General features: G+C 40.0%; 1 protein-coding gene across 2 annotated transcripts in view; it reads right to left on the bottom strand.

Moving 5' to 3' along the window:
• The window catches only part of ALG5 (ALG5 dolichyl-phosphate beta-glucosyltransferase), a 41,391-nt gene that overhangs the window by 17,681 nt on the left and 7,154 nt on the right, over window positions 1-16,556 (bottom strand). The window contains exons 4-6 of one of the 2 annotated variants that reach the window (XM_029936842.1): window positions 15,895-15,963; window positions 14,501-14,593; window positions 10,186-10,299 (exon numbers count right to left, since the gene is read on the bottom strand). In XM_029936842.1, the coding sequence (XP_029792702.1) occupies window positions 10,186-10,299; window positions 14,501-14,593; window positions 15,895-15,963 (276 nt within the window). The remainder of the gene's footprint in view (window positions 1-10,185; window positions 10,300-14,500; window positions 14,594-15,894; window positions 15,964-16,556) is intronic. The other variant, XM_029936844.1, reaches the window with a different exon arrangement.

Below are 16,556 nucleotides of genomic sequence, written 5' to 3'. Positions count from 1 at the left end.
TAATTTTTAAAATAATAGTTTATTGTCAAATTGGTTTCCATATAACACCCAGTGCTTCTCCCCACAAGTGCCCCCCTCCATGACCATCACCCCCTTCCCCTCTCCCCCTCCCCCCTTCAGCCCTCAGTTCATTTTCAGTATTCAATAGTCTCTCATGATTTGTGTCCCTCTCTCTCCCCAACTCTCTTTACCCCTTCCCCTCCCTGTTAGGTTTATCCTGTTAGACCTATAAGTGCAAACATATGGTATCTGTCCTCCGCCTGATAAAGTTGCTAATTTTAAAAGGGAAAAATGTAAACACATGTGGTCTAATTTCCTTTTTTTTTTTTTTAACATAGAATGTTTATTTCTTTTAGAGAGAGAGAGAGAGGGAGAGAGGGAACAGAGGAGGGGCAGAAGAGAGGGCAAGAGAGAATTCTAAGCAGGCTCTGAGCCATCAGTGCAAAGCCCCATGTAAAGCTTGATCTCGCTCACAACCGGAGCCAGTATCAATAGATGCTTAACCGACTGAGCCACCTAGGCACCCCTAATTTCCTTTTTTAAAAAAAATGTTTTATTTTTGATACTGAGAGAGACAGAGCATGAGAGGGGGAGGGGCAGAGAGAGGAGACACAGAACCGAAAGCAGGCTCCAGGCTCTGAGCTAGCTGTCAGCACAGAGCCTGACGCGGGACTCGAACCCATGAACCTGACCTGAGCCGAAGTCAGAGGCTTAACCGACTGAACCACCCAGGCGCCCCCCCTTTTCTTTTTAATAAAAAGGTAAACCTTGGGAAATGTTATAGGCTATTAGATTTTCTTTTGGAAATTATCTGTTATATATTTTGCCTACTATTTAGTAGTAGGAATAATTTCTTCCCTTTTTCTGGCAGAGGTACTTTGTTTGCTCAGGAAGGGAGAGAAATGCTTTTCTTTATTTTTTACTTACTTATGTTTTAGAGAGAGAGAGAGCATGAGCAGGGGAGAGGGGGAGAGAGGGGACAGGGGGTGGGAGAGGGAGAGGGAGAGGGGACAGGGGGTGGGAGAGGGAGAGGGAGGGAGAGGGAGAGGGAGAGGGGGAGGGGGAGGGGGAGGGAGAGGGGGAGAGAGAGAGAGAGAGAGACAGAGACAGAATCTTAATTAAGCAGGCTCCATGCTCAGCACAGAGCCCAACACAGGGCTCAATTCCACAACCCTGGGTTCATGACCAGAGCCGAAATCAAGAGTCGATGCTCAACTGACTGAGCCACCTAGGTGCCCTGAGAATGTTTTTCTTAAAGAATAACCATATATAAAGTTCCAGTAGTATATGACAAATAAGCTTCAACTGTAAATACAAAAAGAAAAGTAATGTTACACAGCGATGGGGGGCGGGGGGGGGGGGAAGGACCTCCTTCTACCTTTAAGAGACAGAGTAGAATTAAAATGTCATTTAATTAAACTAAAAACAAATAGAACCAAAAGCTTTCATTTAAAAGCTAAAAGCTTTATATCTGCAGTTCTGATGTAAGAACTGAATCCCTGGAACTGACATCACTATCACTAGGAATTCATTTAAATAGCTTTTAGAACAGTTATTCATTCTTCAGGAAAAGATAGTCTTGTTTTTAAAATTGCTCATATTAGACAATGTATGTAAATATGGTCTCTCTTTTATGCCTCTTTCAGAGTATCACTATTTTTTTGTAGTATTAAAAAAATGAGTATTTCAGTTATTGAAATATTACAGCTAGCTTTTAAAAGTGGTAAAAAGTGGTACCATATTGTCTTCTAGAAAGAAATGTTTAAACAGAACTCTGATACTTTTCCATTTAAGTATTTTCTCACAATTCACTGGAGAAAAGGAATAGACTAGAAGAACTAGTCTATTTGTTACATTAACAACTATAAATGGTAACATTAGAATTAGCTCTGAGGGGCGCCTGGATGGCTCAGTTGGTTAAGCCTCCGACTTCAGCTCAGGTCAGATCTCACGTTCGTGGGTTCGAGCCCCGCGTCGGGCTCTGTGCTGACAGCTCAGAGCCCAGAGCCTACTTCAGATTCTGTGTCTCCCTCTCTCTTTGCCCCTTCTCTGCTCACACTGTCTCTGTCTCTCTCAAAGATAAATAAAAACATTAAAAAATAATTAGCTCTGAGAATTAAGCATAAGGACTAATGTTTATAATTAGAGGTGATGGTTACTGAGTGCTGAACACATGCTAAACCCTTGACATACATTTTTAAAATATTTAATTATTACCTCAGGATTATGAATTTAGGCTCACTGTCCATACATCAGTGATGAGGAAAATGAGGTGGATGGATTAACTTGTCCAAGGTCACATGGAATTTAAACCTAGGTACACTGGAACTCTGCACCTGAAGTTAAGAAACCTACTGACCTGGAACTGGAGACTGGCACAGGTACTCCACAAGGCAAATGTGACTCCAAATGAGATAGATTTATAGAAATGAAGTTGAAACAATTTATGATGAAATCAGTCATACTCATCCAATATGGGCAGAAATGGAAAACTTAGTATATAAAGCACTGAGTTAAGAAAAAAGTTATATTAAAAAATTTAAAAATCTTATCCCCATATTTCCTCAAAAGCAACAGTTTTATTGTGAAAAATAAACAATAAAATTAAAGAAAAACTTGAAAAGATATCCATAATTCCACTATCCACAGACAACTGATGTTAACACATTATTTCACGGGTAGGTAATTAGATGTAATTATAGCTATCTCTGTATATCTAGACGTTTGAAATTTTGGCGGGGTGTGGCTGGGTGGCTCAGTGGGCTCAGCATCTGACTCTTGATTTCAGCTCAGGTCATGATCTCATGGTTTGTGAGAGGAGTCGTGTCAGGCTCTGCACTGAGCGTGGAGCTTGATAAAGGTTCTCCTTCGCTCTCCCTCTGCCCCTCCTTCGCTCTGTCTCTCACTCTCTCTGTCTCAAAAAATGTTTTTTCACTTAATTATATACAATGAAAAGCATCCTTTATTATAATGAATTTAACCTGTGTAAAGTAATATTGAACACTTTAAACTGTTTCTAATTTTTCCTTCCCTTTAAAAAAGTCACTATTAAAAAATAAGCAAAAATCCTTGAAAATTTATTTTATACACAATTTTAATTATTTCCTTAAGGTAAGTTTCTCAAAGCTGAGTTAAGAGATATGTATTACTGGATCAATGAATGTGAATTATTTAAACATTTTGGTTATTTTCTTAAAGTTTACTTATTTATTTTGAAAGAGAGAGGCAGAGACACGGAGAGAGAGGGAAAACGAGCATGAGCAGGGGAAGGGCAGACAGAGAGGGAGGCAGAGAATCCCAAGCAGGCTCCTCACTGATACTCTGGAACCGGACTCAGGGCTCAAACTGATGAAATGGGAGACCCTGACCCAAACTGAAATCAGGAGTCAGAAGCTCAACCACCTGAGCCACCCAGGCACCCCATACCTTTGATTACTTTTAACTTGTTCTATAAGAATAGTGTATCAAACTGTACACTCGACAGATAAATTTGGCAACATCTGCTATTTTTCTTCCTTTTAGTTGATAAAAGATGCCTAATTATTATCCTGCCTTTTAAATTAGGGAATTTTCTCTTGACAATCATGAGGATGTTAAATTTATGAAAATTTTCTGTGGTTAGAGAAAACTATGGTTAAGATCCAGGTTTCAATCTTCTGGAACAAGGTTGGTAAGCCATGATCTGTGGGCCAAAAACAACCTGCTGCCTGTTTTTGCATGACCTATGAGCAAGAATGATTTTTCAAGTGTTAAAAAAAGAATATTGCAACAGAGACCATATGTGGTCCACCAAGCCTAAAAGATTTACCCTCTGGCCTTTGAGAGAAAAAGTTTTGCTTTCCCTGTTCTTCAGAGATACCCACTTTCAAACCAGGTTTGTTGGCAGTATGTACCTGCTCTGACAGGCAGCTCTGGTCCTTCAGGTGTGGGAAACACACTCTGTGATCTGCTGAGACAGACCGTCCTGAAAGGCCCATTACAGATAGTTTTCCTCTTTTTACATTTTCAAAACTATCTTCTTTCTTAATTGTTCTTTTCTCCCTTGTTTGATTTTCACAAAGATCTCACCAGACTGCTGGGTCTATAAAATAAATGATTTGGGAAGTTAAGGGATCTCTTTTGGATGCTTGGTCATCTAAGAGGGTGACACAAACATCTTGGACCTGCCCATGGTAGAAAGGAAAGAAAGGAAGGAAAAAAGGAAGAAAGAAAGAAAAGAAAAAAGAAACAATAATTGTCAGGTTCCTGCTTAAGGAAAAAAACCAAATCATGCATACATATATGAAGTATTGGTGTACCCAAACCATATTTTGGCTCCGGACTACTGAACTGAAGACAAAGGAACATTCAGGGCCATTAGGTAGCAACTGCTCCGACTGAAGGGTGTGTGTTTGGGCGTGGGGTGGCGGTGGTGGTAAATATCTGTTCCTGTCGTTTTTGCCAATGCAGTTTTGCTCCATATCGCTTTCATGTTACCTTTAATCATTTGTGCCCTTCAAGACCTAAAAGCTAAGTCTGTTGGAACTATGTCTAAATGAGAATTTAAGATACAAAATCATGGACTGAGGAATGACTCTATAGTTATGGATTGTAGACTTCTATCTTCTATTTTGCTTGTTCAGGAAGTTTTGATTCTATCATGAATAAGTTAAGCCACTAAACTAGTGATCTTCATACATTTTTGCTTAGAAAAATTACTGCAAGCCCAAGCATATTTTACTGAGAGATAGTATAATTACTGGTTAAGAAATTGAAAAGCTGGGAAAGAAGCTTTGCATTTAAAGAAAAAAGATAATACAGATAAAATATTTGGAACTAGGGTGCCTGGGTGGCTCAGTCGGTTGAGCATCCAGCTTCGGCTCAGGTCATGATCTCCTGGTTCGTGGGTTCAAGCCCTGCGTCGGGCTCTGTGCTGACAGCTAGCTCAGAGCCTGGAGCCTGCTTCGGATTCTGTGTCCCCCTCTCTCTCTGACCCTCCCCTGCTCATGCTGTCTCTCTCTTTCTCTCAAAAATAAATTAAAAAATTAAAAAAAAATTGGAACTAAATGCAAATCCCTATTTTATTTGTGTTATACAAAGCTCTACCTAAATTACATACATTTAATTTAAAACCTTAAAAGACCTTCGTCAGAGAAGAAATTGCAAACAACTTTTCTAAATTCATTAAGAAAATCTGACCAGAACTCTAAGGGGAATTAGAAATACAAAGTAATAAATTTCTTTTTGTTGCAATTAAAAATAAAATCAACTGAGAAAATATTAGAAGCCCATACAAATGTTCTGGAGAGTCTGCACAATACTGTAAAAAACATTTAACTATCGCCATCTAGTGGGTTAGTCATGTGGTCCTAACAGGACTTCCCTACTTTGAAAAAAAAATTTTTTTTTTAATGTTTTATTTATTTTTGATACAGAGAGAGACAGAGCCTGAGAGGGGAAGGGACAGAGAGAGAAGGAGACACAGAACCAGAAGCAGGCTCCAGGCTCTGAGCTAACTGCCAGCACAGAGCCCGACGAGGGGCTCGAACCCACGAATGTGAGATTTGACCTGAGCCGAAGTCGGAGGCTTAACCGACTGAGCCACCCAGGCGCCCCTTCCCTACTTTGAAACACATGTTATTGTGTCATTTTCAGAACTGTTCTGGTCAGTTTTTATTAGGGCTCAAGAGAATAAACGCAAGCCACACTTATCAAATTTGTGACTGAAATGAATTGAGAAGGGAATGGCAACTGCATTAAAGATGGGGGGAAACCCTTCACCTTAAGAAACAGAAATCAAATATGCTGATGTTTAATAAAGAGCCATGCTTCCTTTCCTAAATAAAACAAGGCAAAAGAAACATGGAAACAAAAATAACTGGGCCAGTTTGAGGATGGGGAGACCAGGTTCAATGGCAATGGCCTTGCATGTTAAAGAGTTGGCTGTAAGAGGTAACAATGTAAGTGTGGTAACCATATCCACACAAACCAAAGCATCTTTAGTGGAAAATGATCACGATGATAAGAAAAAGAAACATGCTGTTTAGGGGCTCCTGGGTGGCTCAGTCGGTTAAGCGTCCGGCCTCGGCTCAGGTCATGATCTCACGGTTCGTGGGTTCGAGCCCCGCATCAGGCTCTGTGCTGACAGCTAGCTCAGAGCCTGGAGCCTGCTTCAGTGTCTCCCTCTCTGTCTGACCCTCCCCTGCTTGCACTGTTTCTCTCTATCTCTCAAAAAATAAATAAAAGACACTTTAAAAAAATTAAAAAAAAAAAAGAAACATGTTGTTTAAAAACTGGAAGACTATTGACAGCTTAGAATAGGGAAGACAGAAGGAAAGCAGCTTTAACTATCCAAAGGGCTGTCACAAAGGAGAGGTATACTATTTTGTGTAGCTATGAAAAACAGAACCATCCAAAGGGGGTGATCAAAAGGAGGCATATTTGCATTTAATGTAAAAAGGAACTCTGTAACTGAGTTAAGATAGATGGGCTGCTTGGGCATCACTACTACTATGCAAGCAGAGACTAAAAGATCACTTGGCAGTTATAAAAAGTTTCCAATACCAGATAAATGACTGAATTAGCCCAAGGGTCTGCCATCTATAGCCTGTGGCCCAAATCTGACCTGCTGCTTGGTTTTGTAAATAAAGTTTTATTGGAACATAAGCATGGTCATTCAATTATGTATTATCTAGATCTGCTTTTGTGCCACAGTCAAGGTTGAGTAGCAACAGACACCGTATGGCTTTTAAGCTGAAAATATTCACTCTGTTGGCCTTCCCCTGAATTAGATAATTAAGATTCCTTCTAATTCCTCTATGAATGTTAGCTTCAGAGTGCAAGTTTTCTGAGAGCAATGACTGGCTGTTTATAAGTTTTGTCGTAATTAATAGCAGACAGGGTCCCAACTCAAAAATAGTTATAATTGAGCTGATACAGACAATGGATTATCTGCCTCCTTCAAAAAGAGATAGATGATGCATATTGATAAAAATTCTTAAACTGAGTTCAAATTCATTCAAGTGAGTTGTGATAAAGTCTTAAATAATTAGACATACCTTGATGTGCAACAGACCAAGGCGGTGAATAAAAGAGCTTAATCATAATCAAATGCTTTCATTCTTTAAAACTCAACATTTATAGTAACAATGCAGTAAATCAGATTATGATAAGGGGTAAAAATGGCAGAAGAACTCCTTTCCTTTTCAGAGTTGTATAAAGGGAACTGGATTCACAGAAGGTTCAGATTTTTCTCCTGTTTATTATTTGGTTCACCCTCTAACTTTGGCTACATCATTTAATTTTTCTTTGCCCTATGCAGAATGCATAAAGTCAGCTGCAAACAATTTGACACCTCTACCTTCCCTCCCACTCAGGCTTCCCTCAAGCTAGAGGCATAATGCATTAGAAACATTTACCAAATCTTCGTGGGTTCTCTGGGGAGAACTAGGAAGTCAAACCCAACAACTGTACTAGTTGGATTTTCATTTAGCTTATTTTCACTAAGATGCGAAAGGAAAAATATTTTGTCAGTAAGAGTGAACATGTAACATATCCAATAATAATTTCATATCATATGGTATAAAGCAGTACTGTCCCACAGAACCCTCTGTAATGATGGAAATGCTCTATATCTGTGTTAGCCAATTAGGTTTTGAAATGTGGCCAGTGAGAACTAAAATTTAAAATTTAGTAAGGAAATAAAATTTTATTTAATTTTAACTAATTTAAATTTAAATAGCCATATGTGGCTAGTAGCTACTGTTTTGAATAGCACAGGAAAAAGGGGTATTTTCAGAAAATTCTTTTAAGAATGAAATTAGTTAATTTACTTAGTATCTTTAAAGAGAAACTACTAGAAAGAAAAGAGGCGTGGGTGATGGTGAAAGGAGAGATGCAACACTTCACAAGCCATGAAATTACATATTTATTTCTAGGAAGTAGGACATGAAATTATATAATTATTAAATTTTTGCTTTTGAGGATTTTGCTTTTTTATTGTTCAGTTTTATAATGAACAGGGACTATCTTAACAAATATTTAATAATAATGATCAGTTCTAAGTTAGGTCTATTTCATTCACAGATAGTTCTATTTACTGATATTATTTTGGCTTTCAATTTGTTTCCTTAGTTCTAGAATTTCTCTTTTAATATCATTCTGGTTTTGTCCTCACTCCTTCAAATGCCTGTGTTGCGGAATTATCTTCATTATTTCTTCAGCAAAATTACTTCTGCATGAAACTTGAACTCTTTTTCTATGGTAGCATGTCCGTATAACTGACACTTGTTTCAGTTTGTCGTGACTGACGTGGGGGGCACCTGTGTGGTGGAAGGGAACTTTCCTTGATTCACAGGTATCCCCTGCTTTTCAAAAGCTCATGTTAGGCCATGTTGCTTTTATAAAAGACTGACATAAGCACCTCTTCTTGCTAACAGAAAGGAATAGGAAGAGGATTTTCACAAATCGTGGTCAGCATGTGTTTTGCGGGGAGCTGTCACGGAGGCAGGCCCACCCTGGTCACAAGAGCCGCACCGCCAAGCTGCTGCCCCACAACCACACTCGGCATCTCAGCATCAAGCTGCCTTAGCTCTGAAGCGTGTCTGTGAGCGTCTCTGCTTTAGCCCGATTTAGTTTGTATATCTGTTGGCAAAATGTGTCTTAAGGTGTCAGAAAAGTCTAAGAGGGGTTATTTTTAGGGTCTGGGAACAGTCAAAAAATGTTCCACATGAATTAATGGCACTTGCGTCTTTGCTTTATGCTGTCTGGGCTTACGAATGAGAATGCTCTGCTTCTGGAAAGCAGGGGAAGCCTGTACTTCTAGCTTTTGTAGCCCTGTTTTCCCCGCTGAACTAGAGTTTCAAGGCCTGAATATTATACCTGGGGGAGGGAGGGAGTTCCCCCAGAGCTCAGTGTAGCTTTGGTGGGTTATTTGGGTTCTTTGCTATTGTGAGATTTTATCATGTCCTGTACAAAGATACACTCCACTGAGGAATGGATCCAATCACATGGATCTGTGCCCTAAACTTAGCTTGAAGTCCTGAAAATGGCACGGCCTAGCAGTTTTTCTTGCTGCTCCTGAAATTCCGGGACAGAGTGATGGTAGTGATTCTCTCCAGGTTGGGACTATTTGGTAAAAAGCTCAGAGTTTGGTAAATTCATCTTTCTCTAAATGGCCTTTAAAAAGTGGAAATGGCGCCGGAATTTTTCTTTCTTTAACTTCAGGTTTTTTTTTTTTTAACAAAATGTTGATACCTGCTTTATTCCTAACTGTCAAATACTGGAAACAATCCAATGTCCTTCAACAGTTGAACTGATAAACCAACTGTCATATGCTCAATCAATGGAATATCACTTAGGAATTAAGAGGAACAAATTATTGATAAACACAGCAATGTGCATGAATCTCAAATCCTGAATAAAAGTCAATCTCGATTTTTTGAAATTATGGGATGAAGTTGCATATAATCTTTTCTGAGTGGTTCCTGATTAGGTTTGTTTCAACAAAAACAAGATTCTGTGATCCAGTTTCATTTCATATCTTTACCAGGGAGGCTCCATCTATGCTTTTAAATAAAAACGTTAGGGGCGCCTGGGTGGCTCAGTTGGTTAAGCATCCGACTTTGGCTCAGGTCATGATCTCATGGTTCGTGAGTTCGAGCCCCGCATGGGGCTCTGTGCTGACTCAGAGCCTGGAGCCTGTTTCTGATTCTATGTCTCCCTCTCTCTCTGCCCCAACTGCAGTCACTCTCTCTCTCTCTCTCAAAAATAAATAAAAATTAAAATAAATAAATAAAAACCTTAGCTGAATATATATAGTGAATATTAAAACTCTGATAGAAGGGATTGAAAATCGAGAAAGATGGCCAGAATATTAAATAAGTACTTGTCAAGTAAATCTTAGACCATCGGTGAATGTTTATAATAAAATGATTAGCTTTTCTGTGGGACTGTATACAGGAATTTCACACCAAAAAAACATCAATTTTTAAACTTATATGTAAATTCCATTTTCTTTTTTTAAGTAGGCTTCATACCCATCATGGGGCTTGAACTCACAACCCTGAGATGGAAACCTGAGACTGAGAGTCAGACCCTTAACGTACTCAGCATCCCCCAGGCACTTCTGTAAACTCCATTTTATTGTTACTTTAGACTCCCTGTGCTCTTGATTGAAGATCATTGAATCTATATTCTTATACTCACAGGCCAAGGTTGTAGATCAGTCAGTCCCTTTTCTAATTTCTCAACATCTGGAAACTTTGTGGCTCCATCAGCATCTGCCATAAGGATCTTTTTTCCTCGAGAGCTGAATACACCCTGTGTTTAAACATTTTGGTTAAAAGAAAGTTGCTTAAATTTAAGGTTAAACTCAATGACATATCAGTTTGTTCTGCTTTACTTAAAATAACCAATATTAATTTAATATCTAATACTAGGTGTAAAATGGCAGAAGGATGCCAAAGTTCCCTGAAAACAAATTACATTGATAAGATCCTTCTAAATGTATCTAATGCCTAGTTCATGATTTTAAAACCTTGTGAGGTCCTACCACTAATACCTTGGAAAATAACATGATAAGAAAATATATTTGGATGGATAAAAGAACCCCACATCAGTAAGAGCAAAAGTAAAATACTTACCATACACATTATGTATGTATTGTGTACATATCAGGAGCTACTTGAGGACAGCAGGTGAAGAACATATTTATGAGTAGATTCAACAAATACAATATATACAGACTTGCTGTGAAACCCTTCATCAGATGATAGAACTTTAGTATTCTTTAATTTTTTTTTTTAACATTTATTTATCTTTGAAAGACAGATTATGAGCTGGAGAGGGGCAGAGAGAGAGGGAGACACAGAATCTGAAGCAGGCTCCAGGTTCTAAGCTGTCATCATAAAACCCAACACAGGGCTCAAAGCCATGAATAGTGAGATCATGAAATGAGCTGAAGTTGGACGTGTAACTGAATGAGCCACCCAGGCGCCCTAGTGTTATGATAGATTCTAAAGTAGTTCAAATTATTTGTTAAATACAGAAAGATGAAATGTCACTAAAATCTGGGAAGCATGTATATATCCAAATACTATTTTATATTATTTGAAGCATTTGACACTTAGCAAAATTATGCCTCTCAATCCTGAATCAACTGGTCTTTTGTGCAAAATACAGCTCTATCAGTACATATCTCACATGGAAACAAACTATACATCAACTCTTAATTCATGGTCCATTTGAGTGAATTTATTGCTTCTTAAGTGTAAACATATATATGGCTTGATAGAGAAGAATATAGCTTATGGTGTCACTTAACAGTACATGAATATAGATAAGATACAAATGTAGACAAAACTTTGATCATTTATTTTATGGGATAAGCCCACTAATTAGTTTCCCTAATTTTTTTTTTAAGTGCATCAATTAGAATACAGGTGAGGGGTGCCTGGGTAGTTCAGTCTTTTGAGTGCCCCCCTCTTGATTTCCATTCAGGTCATGATTCCAGGATCATGCACTGTGTCAGGCTCTGTGCTAAGTGTGGAGCCTGCTTAAGATTTTCTCTCCCTCTCCCTCTGCCCCTCTCCCCTGCTCACACTCTCTCTCTCTCAAAAAAAAAAAAAAAGAAAGAATACAGGTGAAAAAGCAGAATAAAATTGTTTTATTTAACATCTGGACAAGAAACTGAAAAACAACAACAACAAAGGACTATTTCAATGATACATGTTATGAGTGAACTGGAGGTAATTATTTAACATTACGGGAAAATGTCTTTGGCTTTAAATATTGTTTAAGTCACTTTATTATTTTATCTTTTTAAAACCATTTGTATTTTAGAGGAAGAGAGAGAACATGAGCAGGGGACAGAAGTAGGGCAGGGAAGGATGGGAGGGAGGGCGAGCGAGAATCTCAAGCTGGCTCCATGCTTAGCACAGAGCCTAACACGGGACTTGATTTCATGATCCCGGGATCATGACCTGAGCAGAAATTAAGAGTCTGACACTCAACCTACTCAGCCGCCCAGAAGGCCCTATTATTTTATTTTTTAAAGGAGGTTCTTTAATGCCTGCTATTCTCCACTCTGCCAACGACGGCCTTCGCCTCACCACCAAACTTCCTGAAAAGGTCGTCTATGTTAGCGCTTCCCACTGCTGTCCATTCAAGCACACCCTATCCCTGCTCACTGCTCGGACTGTACTTCCTCATGAGCCTTATTTCCGTCCAAGGCTGGGTTCCCGGCTGTCCTTTTTCTCTGTCTTCCTCCTTGCCACCCTAACGGGCTCGCCTATCATCTGATGCATGTGGACTCCTTACTCACATCTTCTCTACCAGGCTATTCCGGGCACCACTTATTAAGGTTTCTCAACCTTAATATGGCTCAAACTCAATGAAAAATAAATTATCTTTTAAACCAGCTCCTCCTCCAGTGTTTCATTCCTTCTATGACATCCTCCTCCTCTACCTTACCCAAGGCCATAGGTAAATTATTCCTGATCACCTAATACAATTAATTCTACCTCATTTTTGCCCCCCCCATATTTGTCTCTCCTCTTCTGCTGCTGCATCACCATCATAATCCAAATAACAACCCACTTGTACCTTGCTCACACTACTGTGCTGCTGCTGTCACTCATCAAAGGTGAAAGCCTAAAAGGTCAGGATCTGAACCCACCTACCCCTCTGACCTCGTTCCTATAAAGTCAGCCCACATGTAACACTAGCGGTTCCTGATTGTGGCGCTTTCTCTCATACCTCCAGTGACGTCCCTCCTCTGCAAGCTCCCTGCTGCAGCCTTGGCCTGGAAAGAATTCCTAGTCTTCCCTGAAGATTCTGTGTAGAATTTACCTCCTATGGGAAGTCTCTGCTGCTGCTCCTCTCAGCAGGAAGGTGTTACCAACATTTTGCATACACTTCTATTATAGTGTTTACAACACTACTGAACTATATTTTATAGCGTTGACAGCACTATTGAACTGTGGTAGGATAGAATGGCTGTCTTTCATCTCTGCATCTCTAAGAAGTGAATGGATGGATTTAAAGGCCACTGTGATATTATACCAACCCTATTTTCTTTTTCTCTTCTTTGCATAGCTTATGACCCAGTCAGGGCAAGCTCACTGTTCCTAGTACAGATTCCCAGAGTTCTGACTTCGGTCCTGCTGCTCTTCTCTGAATGTTTCCCACACATTATCAGGGATGTCAGGTTAAAAGCATGGATTTTAGGGTACTAATCTAAACTTCATTCTAACTATTAATAACCATGTGACCTTGAGTAAGTTGCTTTACTTACCTATGTGTCACTTCCCTCAACCATGTAATTGAAATAATAGGACCTAACTCATGAGACAACATGAGGAAGATCAAATGTGATAATAGTGTTGAGGTGGCTAATTTACTGTCCAGCTCAAAACGGCCAGTCGAGTGGAATAACCCAGTGGAAGCCAGCTTTCACCACTGTTGGAGGCTCAGCTTCAGTGGTATCTCCTTTGTCAAGTTTGCTTGACACGTGCCTGAGACTGAGGATTACCTACTCAATATCTACTCTTGACGTCTTTTTTACTAACAGATGTCTCGTCAGGTCAGGAATGAAAATGCAAGAAAAAACATTTCTCAGCCTTTCTTGGAAATAGGGGTGGCCTTGTAACATTGCTCTGGCCAATGACAATTAAGTAAATTTTTGGGTGGATCTGGGAAGGGGCAAACCAGCCAACATGTATCTTTTGCCCTCTGCCCCTCTCCTTCCAGTCTGGAATGCAGATGCAATGGCTCCCAGGTGCTCCAGGAGTGCCTTGTGTGTGTGAGGAAAAGGCAGTGAGAAGTTAGGAAGCGGGGTTTCTGATGATACAGTGGGGTTGTTGAATAAGCCCTGGACTGTTTGTGCTTAGAGTTCGTTTTATGCGGCCAAATAACGTAAACCTCTAAATCATTTAAGACATCTTTGGATTTTCTTCCATGTATCTTGACTTGTGCCCTTTCTTCACAGGTCTTCTACCTGACATGCCTCAGCTGAAAGTAACCTATTCCTTTTGGAACTTCTATAACACATTATGTGTAACTCTCATCAGTATAACCATCTTTTCTAGCAGACCGCAAATTTCATCAGGACAGACCCACATCGGATTTATCTTAGTTCAGGCTACCATGCTAAGCACAGTGTCTTCATATAAGTAAACCCTAATATGTAAAAGCATTTTATAAACTGCAAAAAATCATATGATCTTATTATCTGGTGACTATATTAAAGACACACAGAGGCAGATGGCAACATCTTAAATTTTGATTAAGATACACCTATTCTCCGAATTACCCAGTAAGTCACAGATACGGCATGATTTTTAAGGTTTGATCACATTGTATATAGCTAAGTGTATGAAGTTCTTGTTAAAACTAATTTACCACTAACTCGAAACGGTGGTATTTGATTAGACAGGTATAGAAAACAAGCATATTAGTCTGCAAGAGAAGTTATTAAAAACATGTTTACGTTTTAGATAAAAATGCTGACACTGAGTATTACCATCCTAATAGCGCCGCCTTTCCCACGATTCTTCACCAGTGTGATCACGCGAACTTTGTCACTTCCATATTTCTGGCAATATTTAAAAGCTACCTGTCAAATTATATAAAAGTCAGAATAATATCAACTTGAATTTAAGACACTGACATAAACCGGGTTTCTGACTTTAGCTTAAATGCTGCTGTTCCAGTTGCCCTGTTCTTTTGACTGGATTATACCCACTGTGTGTTTTAGTGGCCCAGAGTTGTTGAATTTCTGGTGCCAAAAACCATGCCCCACTAGGCTGAGGTCACAATTCACCTTCCCGCAGAGCAACGTCTGAACAGGGAGTGGCTGTCTCTTATTTTGATTCCTTTTTTAAAGCTTATAAGCTGCTTGATAAAATAAAACCCACGTGTTGATCAACTGGTACACACTTGTGAGCCGCCCCTGCCCCCACTTGACTTACTTACTTACATGTTAACAACTGATCTTATTCCCCAGAGTTGTTCATCCTGGACCATTTCCTCCAAATCTTTTCACTCAACTGCCATTGCTTTTTGATTTATAATCAGAGCCATGAAACCGTGATCTGTATTTGCCATGCACATCTCTTCATCACTCAGTCATCATTCCATTGTAGTGTGGTCCATGCACTCTCTCTGCTTTTCCACACTGCCTTTCTATATCACCTCTCTTCATCGACAGCAACACCCCCCTCCCATTTTTTTTAAGTAAGCTCCATGAACAATGTGGAGCTTGAACTCATGACCCTGAGATCAAGAGTCACACGTTCTACCAACTGAGCCAGCCAGGTGCCCCAACACCTTCTCCTTTTGACCCTCATCTCCATAGAGAGCATGAAGCTATTCTCATCTGGTATTTGCACCCCTGGCAGACAGGGTTTTATTTTTTCTAGTAGCTTCATAGCTATAGTTCTAAGAACACAGGACTGCGAGAGGATAATACTCTAAGATATGTGTTATCTCCCATGGGTAAATCCGGATAGAGGTAGGACACACCTGACACTCACTGCCAGATATGAAGGCATCTTCCTATTTGCATGCCTGCTTAGAAACTGTAAGGCAAGGTGGAGCATTAAGAAAAAAAATTATGCTTAAGAAAAAAGGAACCACATAGGCAAAGGTGCTCAGCAGCCACGGTGAATTGTTGTCACACGTTTTCCCCCAATCTGAGGACCTCACAGCTTCCCTGGTCTTATGGAGCGGTAGAACAGCAGGTGGCGCTTCCAGCTGTCCACAGGGGCCACCTCTCTGCTTTCCTGACCCCCACAGTGCAACAACAGAGAGTGTTGGCGCAGCGTCAGCGTTCTCTGAGGACCGGAAAGAAGACTTTACGTTTGCTAAATTATTCTCTATTTCCATCTACTTCTATCTACGCGCAAGTTTACTCACCTTTGAAGTTTGGTCTTTGCTGCCATCATCAACTACTATCACTTCATATGTGAATGTAGGATCTTGATTCTGCAAGAAGCAAAGATAAAATACCTCCATTTGGCATAAATCCATCAAGAATTCTGATAAACTTGCAGAGTTTAAATGACAACTGTTTGTGTTTTTTTCTTTTCCTTCTTAAGCCTTTGTTTACTCTGGAAAGTATATTCTTACGCTAAACCCAGTGGGGGTACACAAGTCAAGACCAAAACGGGGGCGCGGCAACGTCCCCCGGAAGTGGAGCCCTGGACTTCCACTCGTGCGTGAGGCGAGCGGAGCCAGAGTCGAGACCAGAGGCCGAACTAGGGATCTGACAAGATGGCCGGGCTGCCCCGCAGGATTATCAAGGAAACCCAGCGTTTGCTGGCGGAACCGGTTCCTGGCATTAAAGCAGAACCAGATGAGAGCAACGCTCGTTATTTTCATGTGGTCATTGCTGACCCCCAGGATTCCCCCTTTGAGGGAGGGACTTTTAAACTTGAACTATTCCTTCCAGAAGAATACCCGATGGCAGCCCCTAAAGTACGTTTCATGACCAAAATTTATCATCCTAATGTAGACAAGTTGGGAAGAATATGTTTAGATATTTTGAAAGATAAGTGGTCCCCAGCACTGCAGATCCG

The sequence above is a fragment of the Suricata suricatta genome, chromosome 4 (assembly GCF_006229205.1).
Source record: "Suricata suricatta isolate VVHF042 chromosome 4, meerkat_22Aug2017_6uvM2_HiC, whole genome shotgun sequence".
NCBI classification, from domain to species: domain Eukaryota; kingdom Metazoa; phylum Chordata; class Mammalia; order Carnivora; family Herpestidae; genus Suricata; species Suricata suricatta.
This window is presented reverse-complemented; position numbering and strand designations above follow the sequence as displayed.